The 19,546-nt window shown below is 35.2% G+C and overlaps 2 protein-coding genes across 5 annotated transcripts; one reads left to right on the plus strand and one right to left on the minus strand.

Moving 5' to 3' along the window:
- Window positions 1-1,837: 1,837 nt before the first annotated feature.
- LOC128885531 (G kinase-anchoring protein 1-like) lies at window positions 1,838-5,253 on the minus strand. Of its 4 annotated transcripts, none has more exons than XM_054139620.1 (7): window positions 4,888-5,253; window positions 4,643-4,825; window positions 4,189-4,263; window positions 3,365-3,599; window positions 3,021-3,296; window positions 2,789-2,943; window positions 1,838-2,700 (listed from the first exon to the last, which is right to left on the minus strand). In XM_054139620.1, exons 2-7 carry the CDS (start codon window positions 4,814-4,816, stop codon window positions 2,668-2,670), a joined length of 948 nt encoding a protein of 315 aa, XP_053995595.1. In that variant the 5' UTR covers window positions 4,817-4,825; window positions 4,888-5,253; the 3' UTR covers window positions 1,838-2,667. The 4 variants fall into 4 exon arrangements, with proteins under 4 accessions (XP_053995595.1, XP_053995594.1, XP_053995597.1 ...); XM_054139619.1 differs by having other exon boundaries at window positions 4,966-5,233; XM_054139621.1 differs by having other exon boundaries at window positions 1,840-2,700; window positions 3,021-3,278; window positions 4,966-5,204.
- A 212-nt stretch (window positions 5,254-5,465) lies between these two features.
- Window positions 5,466-19,455, plus strand: LOC128885517 (uncharacterized). The gene is made up of 4 exons (XM_054139598.1): window positions 5,466-7,253; window positions 7,566-7,849; window positions 7,971-8,047; window positions 8,174-19,455. The coding sequence occupies exons 2-4, from the start codon at window positions 7,674-7,676 to the stop codon at window positions 17,359-17,361; spliced, it is 9,441 nt and encodes a 3,146-aa protein (XP_053995573.1). The 5' UTR covers window positions 5,466-7,253; window positions 7,566-7,673; the 3' UTR covers window positions 17,362-19,455.
- Window positions 19,456-19,546: the final 91 nt, after the last annotated feature.

The raw sequence follows: 19,546 nt of genomic DNA on the forward strand, positions 1-19,546 counted from the left end.
ATTGTAGGAGAGATATTATACTATCTATTTGTTTCTCGAGGGTAGTAAAAGTAATAAAAATTACACAAATGTATATAGTAATGCGTAGTATTCGGTTAAATATTAATAACAATCACGGTTCAGAATAAGTATTCACTTTGAAGACATTAATCGTGGGAAAGTCGATATTTTGATATCTATTGGTTGTAATAAATAAAAATTAATTTCTGACAATAGTTAAATTAATAATTAACAATACTTGTTGAAGCAGTTGTGGGTAATATAATTTTGCTATAATGTTTATGTTTCGCGAACTGTTTTCTCGGTGGATCCAACGAGACCTCGAATAGACCGTAACGCGTTTGTTGTTTGTCCTTTCCTCCCTCGATACATACGAGATACATACACAGTTTAGGCATTATCGCTTAGTAACAATTTACCTGTCTCACCTTGTATAAATATTAGTATTAATCAAAATACAATTCTAATAGTATTGTATTTAATTACTGCCTCCCCTCAAGGTTTGCAGGGGCCCTACAATTCTAATAAATAAAATAGAGATTGAATAACGCTAATATTGCCAAAATAAAAAAAATCGCTAACGGTCGGTAAAGTGTTAATGAAATAAAAAATTGATGGGGTTACAGTCGTCGCTCTAAAATTGATAACACTTGACCCTCTACAATTTTTCTCATAGTTCATGTCATAAATCTTGAAATAAAGCATGAAACATTCGAACAATTAATCCTGCAATCAGCACCTTAAAAACGCCTGACTTTTTACCGATACTGCTATTTACGCATGTTTTCCCACTTTTTTTCAGTTATCCTATTATTAACGATACATCAGCGTTTTACGTATGACGTAAATCATTCATTTATCCGCTTACGGCTATAAGCCGATGACACTCTTTAATGAAAAGTATAATGCGTATTTAAATTTATCATGGTACGTGCAAATCCTCTTTGCTGCTTTTTTTTCTCTCTCTCTCTCTCTCTCTCTGGTTCTTTTTTTTACGTGAACTCGGGAACGAATGGAGCAAAGCCGGCAAAAAGAATTGGAACGTGAGGTGTAACATATCGGAACCGAATGTTGAAGCAGAGCGAGTGAGGGAGCACGAAAAAAAAATTTCGCCAGGAATAACTCGAGGCAGGAAAAAAAAGTGAACAAAAAATTTCCATAAAAATGGACCCGCACGCGTATAATCCGGATGAAGCTTAGCATCGCGCGAAATGGTATGTTACCGATGGGAATGGCTGAAAAAGCACAAAATTGGTACGTAGAGATGATGGCAATCGGAGACTAAAAAGACTCGCGAAGGGTAATATCGTACGACCAGTTTGGATCAAAAAGAATTATATTTTAGTATCGTAAGAGTTTTCATCGCAACTATCTTAGTTGGGAGATAACAAACTCTTATAGAATGAGTGAGTTCTATTTACGAAGGTGATAAGCCGTATAACTTGACAATAACATCTATTGTACCAGGCTTGCATTTGCTTTACTTAAATAAAGCTCTCTTCGTAATTTTCCCATTAGGGATGACAGGGTTTTTTTGGGCCCCATTGGGTTCCCTATAGCTCGGGTACCTCGGGATTGCAAAACCCGTACTGTAGCTGCAATCAAACATGTAGCTACAGCCCCTGAGGGTGTACATGATGACTTTAGTTCGATAAAGTTTATATTTACTAAATTTAAGTAAACCTGTGAACTTGGAACGAAACTCATGACTATGAATACAATGAATTCTATAAATAATTGTAGAAATACTACACGAGAATGCTAACAAAATATTAGTATTAACATATGTGGTTCAGTTTGCCAAATAATGTTAAAACACCCAAACCATTTTGTGAAAATATATATTTATTTTATTGTTTATTTTGATACATTTATGATAGGTTGTATATAAATATGGCTTACATTTAGGACCTGAAATTTTGTTTCTGTAATGTATATAGTTCTGTGTCAGTCTCATAGAAGGAAAAATTTAATCATCTTTCAATGTTTAACTTCTACAAAGTGCTCTTTATACGATGAAACATTGTCACTTTTAAAATATATAATAGTCTTTTCAAAATATATTAATTTCTCTAACCGATTTAACAGAATATCAAGGAAATCATTAATATCAACAAGCATACTGTAGAATATTTTTATTACAAAATATGTTAGATAATGTGTATTGTACTCACTGATGTAGATTCTAAAAAAATTTGGAAGATAACGATACTGTGTATAATTCACATCGCGATGTTTTTACGTTGGAAGTAGTATCGCAGAAGATTTATATCTAAACTTTACTGCAACGCTCATTTGTACAGATTCAATGATTATTATGCAGAAGAGTTTGGATAAAAGGATAAGTAATATCCTTGCATGATTTGTGAAAACATATTGTAAAGAAATTGAATTATAAACGAAAATGCATGGTTTAGAAAAATATTAACATGGCTATGTCTCCATTAAATGAATCTTATACGTATCTAAAAAATATGTAGTTTAAAAAAATGCTCGATATGCTTGCAAGTTGAGTATGAGATACATTGCCATGAGATCTTAGGTTTTAATAATTAGACATCAGTCTTGAGACTGTTAACTGATTAATAGAATAATCAATAGCAGTAAATTAAGCTTTGCAGATCACAATGTTTCAGTATTTTACGTTCAACAAAATTATTTTGTAACTTAGGCATTTTCACTAGCAGGCCTCTTCTTGTTCTAAAAAGTAAACATTTTATTTTCATTATTAAGCGATCGTGGGTACAAAAATATTAAATATTCAATTTAATTTTTAAAAAAATCTCACAGTTTGTTTAGATGGTTTGACATCCGCGCTAGAAATACGTGTCTTGGACCTTTCTTGTTCCAACTGTGCGTGTAAAGATGTTACTTCTGATGTTAATTCATCTCGTATTTCTTGTAATTTTGCTACTTCTGCTAATACCGATGCTTTATCCTTCACTAAGAGTCATAATTAACACTATGAATCATATTTACCACAATATTACAATATTATTAACAAAGCAATATCAACTTACTTTCACCGTGAGATAATATTTGATAAAGCTTTTTATTTCTCTCTTTAACTTGTGTCAATTCTTCTTTCAAGCTCCCAACCTGAGTCCTTAATTGATTAATAATTTCATCTCGTTTTTCCACTTCAACCCTTAGCTGAGCAGATGTAATATCATCATCAATTTTCTTTAGTCTTGCTTTCAACATATCTTTTTCCTTTCCCTTTGTTATTTCGTCTTTTGTTTCTTTTTCAACCCTTTCAAAAAATTCTGCATCCTCTTCTACAAAATTCGTATGAACTAATCACATATTATTTTATTTCACGTGTTTCCCTTGCAAAAGATTTGCAATTACAAGGAAATATTACCTTTTGATTTAATTTCTCCACAGTCAGGTGGTGGAGCTGTATTTTGAACAGCATTTGATCCCATATTATTGAATTCCTCTAACGACATGGTGGCCTTTTTCGATTTTTTCCCTGACTTTTTATTAGGTTCTTGCTCTTTGTCTGACTTTGCTGCACTTACTAGTTGTTCTTCATAAGCCAGTTTCGACAGTAAGATGGCTTGATGCAACTCTTGCTCAAACGTTTCCTCGACAGCCTTAAGGAAATCACAATTGGACGTGATAACACACAACACATATAAATATGTCACTACTGAAACAAAACCTCAGATTTAAAAATTTATATTTGAAACTAAACGATGATTTTCACACTTATTAGTCAAGTCTGTGCTGTCCTAATTATAGACAACTCGATGGAAGGCATTGTATAAATACCCGTTGTAAAACAAGTACTATATTACATATGAAAGAAGCTTAGGAGATTAGAACGAATATAGTTTATTTATTTAATAAATGTTTCGTCTTTCATTTAGATCTCTTCTATACAAAAATATTTATTATAAATATACAGTTATTACACAATTTCAGTGTGAATAACCTTAAAATAAAAGTAAAAGTTTAAAACATACATAATTGTTTTAATTTGTGAAACATCTTTGATGACATTTATATAAAAAGAAACTGAACTATTTATAGTGTTTTATACATTTATTTTAAAACAGATGTATGAAAATCTCAAGGACGCGTACGTGCGTCACTCGAAGCCAATGTGTTAGATTAGAATGAAATCATTTACAAAGCTATCATGAAATGAACTTACAATTATAAAAACAATTTATACATTACCATTGTATCTTTCTGTTTCCATTGTTCCCACTGCTGATTTTCATTGTTATTATTGTTAGTCTTTTTCTTTTTTCCCTACAAACAAAAAAGATAATTATAAATTAACATAGTAAAAAGTAAATGAAAATGTTATTGTACAAGTACTTTGACAAATTATATTCATGTATCGTTGTCATGAATAAATCGCTATATTGTTGTTTGTTACTTGTTATTCATTGTTCGAATAAAATTTTTGCTACTTCTGATTTGATTTTATTTGAAAATATCGAACACAGAAGAATAAATATACAAAATCGAAGATTGTCATATCAAGCTCGATTTTCTAGAAAATCGATTAAGAGTCGAGCATTTCTCATTTAACATTCCCGCCAGTGGTTTTGTAAGTACTGTGACGTTTCCCGGCTAATCAAAAACAACAACAACAAAAAAACAACAAAGACTACACGCGTTGTACCTTGTTCTGTTTTTTTTTGTCATCCTTCTTTGATTGTTGCTGTTGCTTCGATTTGTCGTTTTTGGTTTTTTGATTCAGCTTGCCAGTGGTAATGTTCTTCGCCGTTTTCTTCGGCTTACAATCGTCATCATCGATGCTGAGCACTGCAAATCTCGAAGGAACAGCGGTCGCCATTTCTGTGAACTGTGAATGTACGTATTGATAACGAAACTACAGAACTTCCGGTATCGTTATGGTCGCAATACTTGTTATATTCGTGGTGCCCCTCGCTACTCTATCGTATATCTCACAGAAAATGGCCTAACGTAACGTTTACAACTTACGCGTGTGAACACTTATCGCGTGAAAAGGGATGCAAAGGGATGTAGAACGGAAAATGAAGAACGTTGTTCAACTACGACATAAACCGGAAACGAATAGTAAACGTTCTTGCAAAACACGAGCGCCCCTGGCGGAAAATATTGTCGATATTTCGCTTAACCCGCCCGGCGACACACTGCAGCCAACTGTCGCGGAAGAAATGAGAACACCTTCGCGTTACATTTTGAAGTTTTAAATTGTTTTATGTGTACGATCATTTTTTGATGGATTTGTAAGATTTGTAATCAAACGTCGTTCCTTTGTATATACATTTCAATAAAGAAACAAGAATCTGTATATTCACGATTAAAGAATGTACTTGAAACTAAGTAATTTAAGTTAATTAAATATTGAATGTATTTCAGCAGTTATATATAGACTGCGAATTTCTATGTATTTATGGTGTGAATATGAATTACTCGTGGAAAGTGTATGCAATTTATATGTATTTATAAATTTATAAAATATATTCTGCGCACATTTTACATATCCTTTCTTATATTAATACGTGTCATAGGTGTATTCACTCCACAGTCGAATTATGTATCGATTAGATGCTTTGACTGAAATTGTGTGAAATATATTTCGTTTCCTAAATCGTCAGAAAAATATCATAGTTAGTAGTTTTTAATTTAAATTTATGATTTTTACTTCAAAAAAATGATCTTCTCTCCTATCAAATTTTTGTAGACAATTCCGTTCAACTTTGTACATTTTTAAGACAATGAATGTGGACATAATATTTTCAAATACCAAAGTGACTTAAATATAAGCCTTAACGTTTTAAATAAACGAGTATCTCTTTTTTAAATCGCAAACTTTCGATCTCTATTTCTGATAAACCTCTCCTGCGATATAGAGCAAAACAGAGAGCTCAACATACACACATACATACACGCTGTACATATACACATATAATATATCGAATTTTGTTCATTTTCCAACCTGAGAGATTTCGAAAAAGCGAAAAAGATCGAAGTTTCCATACCTCCTTTTCTGTTTTACTCGGTAACGGCTTGGTAAAGTAAAAAAAAAAGTAATAAAATGAGCATCGCGAAAGGTTATTAACTCGCGATAGTTGGCAATCCTGCCGGATCGAGAATCTCGATCAACGAGAGAGAAGGAAGTATCCATCTACACATCCATCCATCCACCGTACTGAGCCCCGTTGCACGTCGGGAACACTGAACATGCACGTACGTCGTACGAGCGACGTAGAGCGTTGAATGTGTCGATTGCGTTCGGGGTTGGCTTGGACTTTTCGCGGTTGTATGTGCGCGCAGCAACGTCGCGTGGTCGGCGATCGAGGGTGTCGCGAAGCCTTCTAGCGTATCGTGGACTGGTTGATAAGAGGCGAGGTTGAAAAGTGAAACTTGTTCGTTCCCTGGGACGCTCGCCAATTCTGGAGGTGCACCGACTCCTATTGCGGCGTCGTTCTAACAAACAGCCGGGAGTATACCGCAAAGTTCACAAACTGTGCATCCGTGTGTAGAGGCATCCAATCACGGAATTCGCGGGCTAAGATGCCCGACGTGGCTCCTGTGGACAACGTCGGCATCGAGACCAGGATCAACGAAGAGGTGCACGACGAAGGGAACGACGCTCGCTCCTGGTTTCCCGCGAATACACCGCCGATTTCATTTTTACGCATACCCGTGCATATGGGCCAACAGTTTCTCGTATTTTGAAACGCCAGTGCTTTGGCGAATTAACTGTTTCGAAAGAATTTCGTGCTCGATGCACTGGATTTGTTGCTACACGGTTTTAACAATAACAACATAGAAACAACGACTATTTACTACCGCGGTATTTTGCTCCTCGTTCACGTTCGAGGAAGTATGTCGTGCGTTATGTGAGCAGAAAAATATTTTGTTTATGGTGCAGATAGATTTGAAAGGACGTATATTAATTAAAGCTGGGTAAATGGTTTCTTGAAAGTATTCGGTAGTGACTGTGTTACTTTTCTGTGTTTACACTGGTCAATGAATGTCTACGTGGAATAACTAAAAGTGTTTTAATAATCTTGTCATACTTTGGAACATCTGACAGTGCTTGCATAAATTGAATACATTGGCTGGTTCAAGAGAATATTTGTGTTCTACTCAGTCGCATTGGATGGTTGCTATTCCATTTTGAGATAACAGTGTAAAAACAACGATCACTTATTAACCCATTATTCGCTTTGCTTGCCTCTATGGAAGAATGTAACGTGTGATGCGATCCGAGAAATATTTCAAAGGAAATGTTTACGGTGCGTTCTATAGATCTGGAAAGTTATAAATTAATTAAGGCTTGGTATATGATTTCTATTAAAGATTCAATAGGAACCACATTATCTTTTGTACTTATGCTAGTAAATGAAAATATACATGGAACAACAAACAATATTTCAATACTGTGTACATATTAAAATGAAAGGCATGTAATTGCAAAGTACCCAAAATTTTAAGAAAATTATTTATTTCTTTGCATATTAATCATGTTACTTTTTCAATGAAATAAAAACATTTGTCATTGCCTTGTACCAAAACTATAAATATTTGTTCTGTATTATTATATACAGGGGCAGATAGTATTAGAGGTACGCATTGAAAGACAAATGTAAGACAACGGATCTATTTTCATTTTCAATGCTGATATTGTGAAAGATAAAGCCAAATATCTTTCAAAGATGTGCGAACAAACAGAAATCAATTACTTGGATGGAGACATTGTCTGGGTGAAACTCGGGGCTTGTTGGTGGCCAGGACAAGTTACCGGGTTTCATAATTTGCCAGAAGATATTCAACATGAATTTAAAAAAAAGCCTTTAATAGCTGCTGTAAAGTTCTTTCAAGAGGATACATAGTAAGCAATTTATATATATTTATTACTTACATTTAGCAATGTTTTCAGTTTCTTGGTATATCTGCATATTTATTCTATAAATACATATAATAACATCTTGTAAATGTTTTCCTTTTTTCAGCGAATTTGTCAAGAATTATCAACAGATTTACAAGTACAATTGCACGCAAAAAGATGACTTCATCAAAAAAGGATTAGGTATGCTGTTTGCACATGTGTAACCATTTAATCATGTAAATGGTTTAATATCTAAAAAATTGTATATAATTTTACATTTAAGAAAACATTTCCAACGTGATTGTTTTTTTAAACAATTGTTTACAGATAAATACAGAAGCAAAAGTAAGGATGGCTCTAGGTACATGGATAAATTCCCTGGAGATGTTGAAATGGCTGAAAAGTTAACAGGAGGCGATCCAGACATATTAAGCCAAGATAAATTCTGTCCAGAAGAAAAGCCAAACATATCGGCACTATTCGGAGAGAAGAAAATTCCTAAGAAAAAACGAGAGCGCGAGGAAAATCCTAGAAGAAGCGATAGCATTGAAGTAGTACGCAAAATTACGCATCCGCGATTTTTAAAGGAAAGTGATCATGAAGTTCGAATTCGTCACCAACCTACTAGTTTACCGTCTACGCCAAATAGTGCCACTTCTCCGCAATATCCCTGTCATTTGTGCAATTTCACTTCTTCCCGCGTTAACGTTATTATTTGTCATATAAAAAGTCATAGGTCGGGTGGCTCGCCAATGGCAAAATCAAAAGTAAAAACTTATTCCCAGTATAAAGGAAGAATTTCAGATGTAGATACTCCTAAAAGAAAATACGTCAAAAAAGAGAAAATTCAGTCGAACAGAAGTAAAAGTAATAGTGAATCAAGCAAACGAAAGCAATCTAAACAAAGTGAGAAAGCTGCTAAAAAGAAAAAGACAGATCCTCAAATTCGTGATACTATATTAGCGGATTGGGAAGATGAATCAGACGAGGAAATTACTTTAATTCAGAGTGAAAGTAGCTCGACAACGAAAAGTCAATTTGACCTTGAAAAATCAGAAGATTCTAATCAAAAGAACGATACAGTGCCAGATACCAATGAAATTATTGCAGAAACCGAAAAATTGCTTAAAGAAACTGAGAAATTAACATCGATCGACGTAATAAAGGATTCTGTTGGCGGTACTATTAACATTTCGAAAAGTTTGCAATCAAATCTATCTGATAATAAGTCAGAACAAGAGAAAGATGCGAAAATATTGGATACTGATATTAACAAATCAATCGATAAATCACAGAAAGAGAAGGAAATTTTCAGTGTTGACAATGAAAGTAAAGTTAATGTCCCTAAGAAGGACGACAAAAAATCCCTATTATCTTGTTTTGATTTTCATGAAGAGGAGCCATCCATACCTCCTGTAAGGAAAAAAGTTCGCGTGTTTCATCAAAAGAAAGAAATTATAAAAGAATTCGAAATGAGTCAAGCTTTAAAAACGGAACAAGAAAAAGAAGCAGAAAATAATAAAGCTAGTGGTAAAGATGATACGAAACCAAAAGAGTCTGAAAACTTAGATGCACAATTGTCTTTGAGTGCGCAAGATTCGGATAAATTTGGCAAAAATAAAGATATCGATCAAGGTAAGCAGACAAATAATGAAGTTAAACGATCGAAAGAAAAGAGCGAAGTTGAAAAAGTACCAGATGTGCAAAAATCTGATTCTGGTGGTTCTAGTACGGAATTAGAAATTGTAGAAATAGTCGAGGTTGAAAAGGTTGAGAGTAAGAATGAAAAAGCTATAAAGGCTTCGAAACCTTTAGAAGTACAAGATACTCGAGCAATAAATTCTGACAAAGAATTAATGGAAAATAAAAAATTAGATACACAAAGTGTACCTACCGACAATAAACAAGTAGAATCTAAAGATTCAGTTAACGATGATGAAAATATGGAACCGACGAAGCAGAAGTCTTCAAAAGAAGTTGACGACATTTTGTCTGAACAGTGTACGACAGAAACGGAGGACGAAACGATTTCTGAATCCGCTGACACACTTCCTGAACAAAGCGAAAATTCAGATGTAGATATGTTGGATCAAGATCGAGTTCTTCAATCTGACACTACGAAAATTGTATTAAATAACGATAAATTGACTTTTACTCCGCAAGTTCGAAAGCGCAGAGGTAGGCCAAAAAAATCAGAATCAGCTCATACCAGTACTAGTGGAAATACAAGCGGAACTGAAAGTCCAAAAATAAAGGATAGGAAGTACAACAAAAAATTGTTTGAAAAATTTGAGTTATCGAGAAGAACATCCGAATCCGACAGCGAACGTTCGTACAGTGGCAGAAAACGAAAACCAAATAAAAAATATTTGGAATCTGATATATATGTGCAAGATGTGGAACAAAAACTATATAGAACTGATGAAAGTCAATCCGAAAGTGAAGAAATTAGTTTTGAAAAAGTGAAAAGTAAATCAAGGAGAAATAAAAAAGGGATAGAAATGGACAAGAAAAGAAATGAGGGCATCGTTTTGGAAGAGCAAAAAGAATTGGAAATTTCTTGTAGTGTATTGAATTCATCAGAAAATAATGTTCCTGCTTCAAGTACAGAAGTGAAGCATGATTTGACTGATAATAGTGCATGCAAAAATGAAATGTTATTGGAGGTAGATAAAGAAGTAAGTGACAATCAACCTCCTATTAAAACTTCTGAAAAATTACAAGTGTCTTCGGAGGAAAGATGTTCCCCAGAAAAATCTGATATACGTGTAGTTTCTGAAGATACAAAAATGTCAATAACAGAAAATATTTCAAAAAGTCAGAGTATAACACATGACCTTGAGAAAGGAAAAGGTAATGAAATGGAAACTGAAAATATATTACCTTCAAGTGATCCTCAACAAGAAACTTTAAAAGATATGAAAACGGAATCTTCAAGTACATTTCAGTTAGAACCTTTGCCAGAGAAGGAAACAACTCCTAAAAAATTGGATACTTTGAAAACAGTCGACATGCTTCCACCTAAAAAGTCTCAAATCAAAAAGTTTGAGCTATCACAAATTGATTTTTTTGACACCAATGCCTCCACCAATAAAACTATTACACAGCCTGAATTAGATAGGGGACAAGAAAAATTGGAGGATGTGAATAATGAAATAGTTGAAACCAGTGTGGATGCAAATGCAATCAGTCCTTTGAAACAAAAAGAAGACAATTCTACGGAAAAACTTGGACAGAATACTATCAAACCAACAGATGAGGATATTGGAAAAGATGCATTAAAAGAAGAGAAGAAAATTCAGGATAAAGAAGAAATTATATCAACAAATCAGGAAGTTCATAAAGTAGAAATGGAAACACCAGAGACCCAAGAATTAGAACTTACATTAGAAAGTTCAGAACAACTGTCCAAAGATGCCCCAACTGTTTTAAGCGAACAAGTTCAAAAGAGATCATCTATGCAAACAAGGTACAAAGGGAAATTTACACCAGAGACAGGTGCTAAGTCTAAAAAAGATAAAGAATCGATAGACGATAAATCAACGAACACATTCCAGGAAGCTTTTTTGAAAACTTTACACATAGATAAGAAAAAAGGTACAGTAGATGATTCTGAGTCACCTGGAAAAGGAAGAAGAGGTAAGAAATCAGTTAAAAAGAAACTTGAAGATGAAGAAGACACAAACATTTTGTCTGTGACAACCCAAGATGTAAAAACTGATGATGAGTTAAATAAAGGCTTAGAAACCTTTCCTAACAATCAGTCTCAGGAAAATAATTCTCAAATCGCAGTTACAAGTAATTTTGAAGGTATTGAAATTGTAGTTGATCAAAATCTTGAAGTTGATACAAAAATGGACGATAGTATGTTTCAAAACATTGATCAGCTAGCATCGTCATCAAGTGAATTAGGCATTATGACCAAGTCAATAGCACAGTACCCTTCTATTGAGGACAGGCCTAAAACCATCAGCTTAGACATACAAAAGTTTGACGAATCTTCAAGAATGTCTACGTCCACACCTTCGCCATCATCGGACATTACAGTACCAGTAAAGAAACGTGAAATGCCGCGAATAATTGAAAATGTTACGTTGACTGAACCTATGCAGATTTTAAAATCAAAATTACTGGATAAGTTACCACAGAAAGGACTGAAGCATAAATTAGAAACAGATAGTACAAAAAAAGGTGATCAAAAAGGTAGTTCAAAGGCAAAAATAATGAAACTCGAGTCTACGTCGTCGAACGCCAAAATGAAAACTGGTCTAAAAGTTACATCTCCTAATCTGTCTCTGACTAAAAAATTACAAGTGCTGAAAGCTGAGGAAGCAGAAACTGCCGCAATGATGGAAGCACAAAATGAACAGTTAAATCTGAAAACATCGAAAACTGCTACCGCAACAACCACAACAGAGAAATATATTCAACAAAGTTCACAAAGCCTGGCGGATATGGAACTGGATATAAACTCGATGCCATTTGTCTTGAGCGAAGATGTTTTAACTCCAGAAAGTATTGAACAAATGCCTGTTGTTATATCATCCATCATACCTGCATCCAGTACGATACCGGCAACTTTGTCATTCACGCCTACCACACAAATAGTGTCACCCACTCAAACCCATTTTAAATTAAATGAAAGTACAAGCGAATTATCGCCTTCGAAGAAGAAGAGTGGTACACCCGCAATCTTGAAAAACAAAAGTAAAACGAAACCTACGATCACGAGTATAAAAACGTTAGTACCACCACTTACCGGTGGCGTAAAAGGTTTAAAGTTTCAAAGTGCTCCAGCAACAAGCAAAGTTCCTCCTCTTCTAACACAGAAGGGAACACCAGGTAAATATGTAGTTGTTCAAACTTCTGGAGGACAGCAATTACGTTATAGCGTTCAAGGTAAAACGGGAACGCAACAAAAAATTGCTATACCATCTGGTAAAAGTGCTGGAAATGCACAAATAGTTCAACAAGGAGGAAAAGTGGTTATATTAACGTCAGCTCAATCTGGTCAAACGAAAATGTTACCTTTAAATATCTCTAAAACATTAGGTGGTAAAGTTCAAAGAATTATGACCAATAAAGGCCAAGTACTCTGTCCTATCAGTCCACAGGGTATCGTAAATTCAAAAACAATAATTGCCCCAAAGGGAGATGGTGTCTCACCAACGACATCTAAGCTTCCTGCGGGACATAAAATTCTTAATACCCAAAGTATAATAGCGTCGAAAGGAGTATTAACTCCTATTTCAGGAACAATTGCTAAGACAGCTTTGTTGGGAACCTTATCTCAGGGAATTCTTACAAAAGGTGGAATTTATACTCCGATAAGTACTGCTACTTTAAGCGGGAAAACGATTATTGGATCAAAGGCTTTAGTAACAAAAGGTACTACTATTTTGTCTCCTCAGAACTTAGGAACTTCGAAAGCTATTTTAACTCCTATATCTCAAGCTCTCACGACGAAAACACTTTTAAGTCCTCAAGGTATCGTAAGTAACAAAGCTACTGTTTTGACACCAATAACAGGGCAACAAGTAAAAGCCATTGCGGCAAAAAGTCCATCCAAAGGCACAAGTAAGGTGCACTATCAATCTGTACAACAAAAGGTGCAGTTACCCATATTACAAAAATCGCAAAAAGTTTCATTGTCTTCGCAAGGTAGATCTGGACAATTAAAAGCTACAGCTAATACGGTAGTATTGCAGAATACTATGCCCACACAAAAGACTGTACATCAAGGAAAGAGAGGAATAAAACAAACAGTTGTTCAGCAAGGTTCACTTCAAAATATTTCATCTCAAGGCAGCACGCAACAGGTAATAGGTATAAATCCACAAATTCAACAAAAAGGAAAAGCAGGATCTACATCGACTATACAAAAAGTCATCGTTCCTCGTGGTAGCCGACACTCAAAATCGCAACAAAAGATAGTTGTTCAAAAAGTACAAGAACCTGCAATCACGACAGTACAAAGTATTCATACAAAACAAACAGCACTGACAAGTGTGCCAAGTATGTCTAAGATAACAACGGATCAGAAGCAAGCAAGTGCTACAATCACAAAGGCTTCTACAAAAGGTCACGCGATAAGTAAAGCTACCCAACAGCAGAAAAATTTATTAAATATTGCGATGAATTCAGCATCCGCGAGTAACGTTAATACGAATCTCTCTGCATCGTTATCTCTTCCACCGCTGGAGCCTATCGAGCCTGAAAAGAAATTAAAAGTGGAAAACGTACTAACTGAGACTGTGCAGAAAGAGCAACCTAAAATAGAAAAGTTTAGTGTTGAAAAAGGCAGCGAGGTAGAAAAAGTGGAAGAACCAAAAGTAGCAACACAGCCGCAAATAATGGCTTTACCAACGGAGAGCAGCGACGGAACGCAAACTTATGTTTTAGTAACTATCGATGACCAGGGACAAATACAACCACTCGATAATAATACTCTTATGTCATTGGAAGGCACTACACAGAATCCAGATGGCACGAGAACTTTGTACATAGATCCTAGTTCATTAGGAGAAGCAGGCACATTGGATAACATTGTTCTACAATTTGACAATGGTGTCATGCCAAGTATACAAACCACTGTTACAGAACCCACTCAGACAATTATATCTGAAAGTTTTCCTACTTCAGAAGTGATACAAACGTCGAATCAAGATATTCTGGCAGCGGCTCTGGCTAATACGGATTTCCAACAAGAAATTAGCTTATCGGATAATCCAGCAGGAAGCGTAATGACTACTGGTTTGACTCAAACAAGTTTGATCAATCAGACTATTTTACAGTCAACTATCATCCCACCTACCGAGCCAATATCTTCTGCCTCTGTACTTGAAACATCGTTAACCTTGAATCAGCCTATAATGACTCCACTAGAGGTGCCCAGTAGTTTACCTATACAAACGGAATCAACTTCGACTTCTACTATAGCAACTATTCCATCTTCTCTCGAACTACCAATAACCATAACGAATCCTAACATTTCTTACATTTCAACTGGTGAAGCACAAATTCAGATTCCTGGTAATTCCATGCCAGATATTGGAGAAATCATGGAAAGTTCAAGTACAGCGGAAATTGCTCGAACAGAAATTCCTGCGAGTACACAGTACCTAGTGTTACCGAATTTGGAAAGTAATATCGCTGTGGATGCTCAAAATGTTCAAAACGACGCAATATCAATACCTAGCGTTTCATATTCAGTTTCAATACCAAACAACATGGTTTTACAAAGTTCCCAAGTTCAAACGACTCCTTCGATGCCTATAATAGATGACACCTATACTGAAAATGTACAATTTACATCTACCATTGAACCATCGATAACAACCGAGCAATCTTTTGTGGATATACCTGTTTCTGAGATGCTTGTTTCGAAGCCTGCTATTTCCACGGAAACTATACAATCGCAAGATATTACTGTAACATCAGAAATGATAGTATGCGACGATGTTCCTGCATCCTCTGAAGAATCTATCGTATCAACAAATGAACCTTCCACTTTACACGAACACCAAGATTTGAACAGTGTAGAAATATCTTTGCAGGAAGAGATCTCTTCTCAAGAAATACCCATTAAATCGGAAGAGATAGTTTTACAGGATACGATTGTTAAAGAAGATAGCAGTTCAATCATTGCAGCGGGTAGTCAAAGCGAAGAAGTTAGCAATAATGATGATATAGCACATGTGCAAATTGCGAAGCAACCAGATGAGTCGACGACAAATAGTTCGTCGATAATAGATGAGACTGCCTTAGTTACATCTGAATCCAGTTCAAAAATGTCGCCTGCGGAACACACGAGTTTTGAAGTTTCCGATTCGAACGTAATGGAAACGGATACTTCGCAACAATCAAAAAACACAGAGAAACTTAAAGAACTGAATTTGACTCGAGAAACTAGTACTATAGCCTCCTCTCCAGTAATCGAAGAGCAAGCTGCAACATCTAACGAAGTAGAATCTGTTCCAGAGTCAGCGCAAATTGTACCTGCGGAGTCACTGAATCGTTTAGACGAGCAAAGTATGGATGTAGACGAGGCTATCGATTCGAAAATGTATGCTGCGAGTACAATTAAAGATGACTGCCAAAGAGACGAGCCGTCGTCTCAGGGTGAATCAGAACCGGTGCAAAGAAATTTAGAGTTACATTTCGAAGATACGAATTTAGAGACTAATCACGAAACGCCGTCGCAATCGTACGAGCAATTTGGAGTAGCAGTGACTACCGATTCTACCGATTTACCTAGTCAATCTGCTACGAAGTCCGAGAATTCGAGGGAGCCGTCGCAGTCGATAACATACGAGCCAATGGAAACGGACGAAGAAGCAATCGTTACGGAACCACCGAGTCAATCGTTTGAACATTCGAAAATTAACGAAGCCTCTCAGTCGTACGAGACTTCCGCGGAAGCAAGTACAAATGCGCCTACGCAATCGTTTAACGAACTTATGCAGAGTCAAGAGGAGAGAACGACTATGGACGAGGCGATCGACGATCAAACGTTTCCAACGCAGAGCTACGAAGTCGGTAAAGCGGAAAATATTTCGGAAAATCTAGAGACTGACACTGAAATTAGCCAGGAGGGAAACATGCCGTCTCAGTCGAACGACATTGGTGCTGACGGTATCGGTACCTCTTCGGTTTCTACGAATAATTCTGGTCTCAACGAGGACGAAACTGCCAGTTCGTCTTACGTTCCAGAAACTCCTGAGAACCAAGAAAGAGATCCAGACCAAGAAAGTGCAATAAGTACGTCGTCTTGCGAGATTCCACCCTGCGCGGAACTGAACATTGCGTCGTCCAGCGCAGAGCACACGAGTATCCATGACAATGGAGTACCTGAAATACCTACATCTTCGTACAATTTGAACCCAGACATTTCGTCAACCCACGTGGATTCTGTACCAACTTCTAGTTACGAAGAGCAGAATGTATCAACCTCTTACGAAGTGCCGATCTCGATGCCTGGCCTAGAAGAGGCTCCCTCCCAGAATTTCGTTACCGAGAGCACGGATCATAGAAACGAGCCTTCCAGCTACTATGCTCATCACCAGGAAGTGACAGCGAGCTATTATGAATCGGTAGGCCAAGAAACAAATTCTAGGTTGGATGAAGATCCACAGGAGGAGGTCACACCCAGTTATTACGAGGGTAACCCGCAAGAAGCAAGTCAGAGCTATTTTAATCCAGAAGAAGCTACACCGAGCTATTCCAGTCATAATGTTTCTCCTAGTTATTACGATCACAGACCAGAAAGTGAGGCAAGTCAAAGTTACTACTCTACGGACGATATAGAAAAGACGGAGCAGTCCTCGCAAAATATTGAAGCCTCGCAAAGCTTTTATCAAGAACAGTCGGACGAATTAAAATTAAGGCAACAAGGAGAAGCTACTCCTACATACACGGAAAGATACCCAGTCGATTACACATTGGAGAATTCACCTATAGAAAGGCATGATCTTGTAGAAAGTTCTGTACCAGCCACCAAGCCTACAGAAAGGTAATACATTATGATAGGAAATAGCATTGTGCTACGGGGAAACTCCTTGTTTTCATAGACTATCAGACATTACAGCCATTGATAGATAAACTCGAATCTATTTTCAAGTGTACATATAATATTAAGATGATAAGTGACTAGACGTAAGATTAAAATTAGATTCTTACTATAATTTATATCTATATATAAAAAATATATACATATATTATGTCTACTAAATGTATATACATACGTACATGTTAACACAATGTATGTATATATATATATATTTATATATGTCGATATATTTATATATATATACATATATATCGACAACGGATGCAATCCGTAGATAGAACTCGGTACGTAAGCAATGTAATTATAAAGAAATATGGTTTCATTACAAAGACACTATGATCTAATTATTGTTTTTTTCATATACTGAACTAGTATCGTCTTTTCAATATAATATACCCATGATTTCATTTAATTCTTGAAAGTGAACACGTTAATATTTTGTCATCTAATTATTTCATTGCTATTGTGCATTTTCAAACACTTTGCACATGTAATGTGTATGTTGTAAAATTTTACTATGGATCATTGGAGTAGTAGTAAGATCTACCAATTATGTTTTCATGATGTGATTGTCGTATGAGAAATATGTTTGTCCTATGAATAATCTGTTTTACAATCATCTTGAATGAATAAACATAAATTGATCGTAAAATACTTATACGTTGCTATACATTCTTATTAAAGATGGTTGGGGTTACATGAGTTTACTACTACTCCGTAGTGTCGAGTCGTAACGAGCGATTTTTCGTCTGACACCCGAAGAACATCAGCTCGAGTGATTGTATAAAAATAAATGCACAATATATCTTCAATAAAGTACCAGTAATCTACGCCTCAAAATATTTGTAAAATACAAGTAAAGACTTTTTGGGCTCTCATTTGAAGACTTAATTTTTCAGATAAGTTTTTCACCATCCTTCTCTTTCGCTCGATGCGTCGCCTGCTGATAGAAATTTTTTAATGTTGTAACTAATCACAGGTACGAATGGTTGAGCGAATCGAGGATCGTGTTATTAGACATACAGCGTTTACTTTATAGATAATAGCTTACATTATGAGAAATAAAGAAGCCTATTATTTCAAATATAGTGATGTGTAATCTGTGTGTTGAAGTGTAAAGGATAAAAACGATTTATTAGGAAATCTGTCGTGTTTGAGATAAGTTTATACCTACAAGGAGTGATTTTTAATTGAAAATATTCTGAGAATTCAATTTCTGTCGAATTAACTTACCCAAAACATCGCATATTTTACGCGTAAACCAATTTAGATACATAATGATCGACTGAAAGTACATTTTTATGGTTTTTAAAGAAGTCTTATTAGATCTTAAACAAGACAGATTTACCAACATATCCTAATAGAAATGATTATATTATATTCTTTATAAACTCATGTTATCAAAAATAAATCTGTTTTTATTTCTCGTGGCGTTTTCAATTACGGTCACGTGTGTACATATTATGTATTATGTTATCGTCAGGAGAAGAAAGTTATTAATTAAAGTTATTAATGTCGCACTAAAAAGAAAACACAAAGTTGATCAAATGTTCTGGATAAATTGGGCCAGATAAATTTTCTAAGATGAACTGAATTGTTAATATTCTTTAATTGCTCTTACAATTGAATCGATATGTATATATTTATGCATGCATATATGTACCTCCGTAAATATACATGCATATATATCTTCCACTCGAAAGAGGTACACTACAAAAATTTCTGTACCTATAAATAGTATATAATACTGTGAGATGGGGGTAAAGATATAGTTACATTTTCTAATAAAACTTTCTGATACAATCGTAAGTTGGGATATGTGTGTTGCTTCGTTGAAGTAACCAAATCTAAGTGGCATAAAGTGATACCGAATAAATTACCATTACTGCGTTCTTATATCAATAACAATTTGATACTTTCATCACTAACAATATTATCTTTTTATTTCTACAGTGTGCACCACATACACGATTGTAACTAAGAGATAATATAAATATATGAATATTTACGTAACAGATTATATGTATGTACAATGAATGCTTTTAGTTGTTTTATTATTTGAAAATTTCCCATTACAATAAACTTTTCTCTGTAAAAGAATATTTCATTTCCTTTTAGTCTATCGTCATAAC

The sequence above is a fragment of the Hylaeus anthracinus genome, unplaced genomic scaffold (genome assembly GCF_026225885.1).
Source record: "Hylaeus anthracinus isolate JK02 unplaced genomic scaffold, UHH_iyHylAnth1.0_haploid 11981, whole genome shotgun sequence".
Classification (NCBI taxonomy): Eukaryota; Metazoa; Arthropoda; class Insecta; order Hymenoptera; family Colletidae; genus Hylaeus; species Hylaeus anthracinus.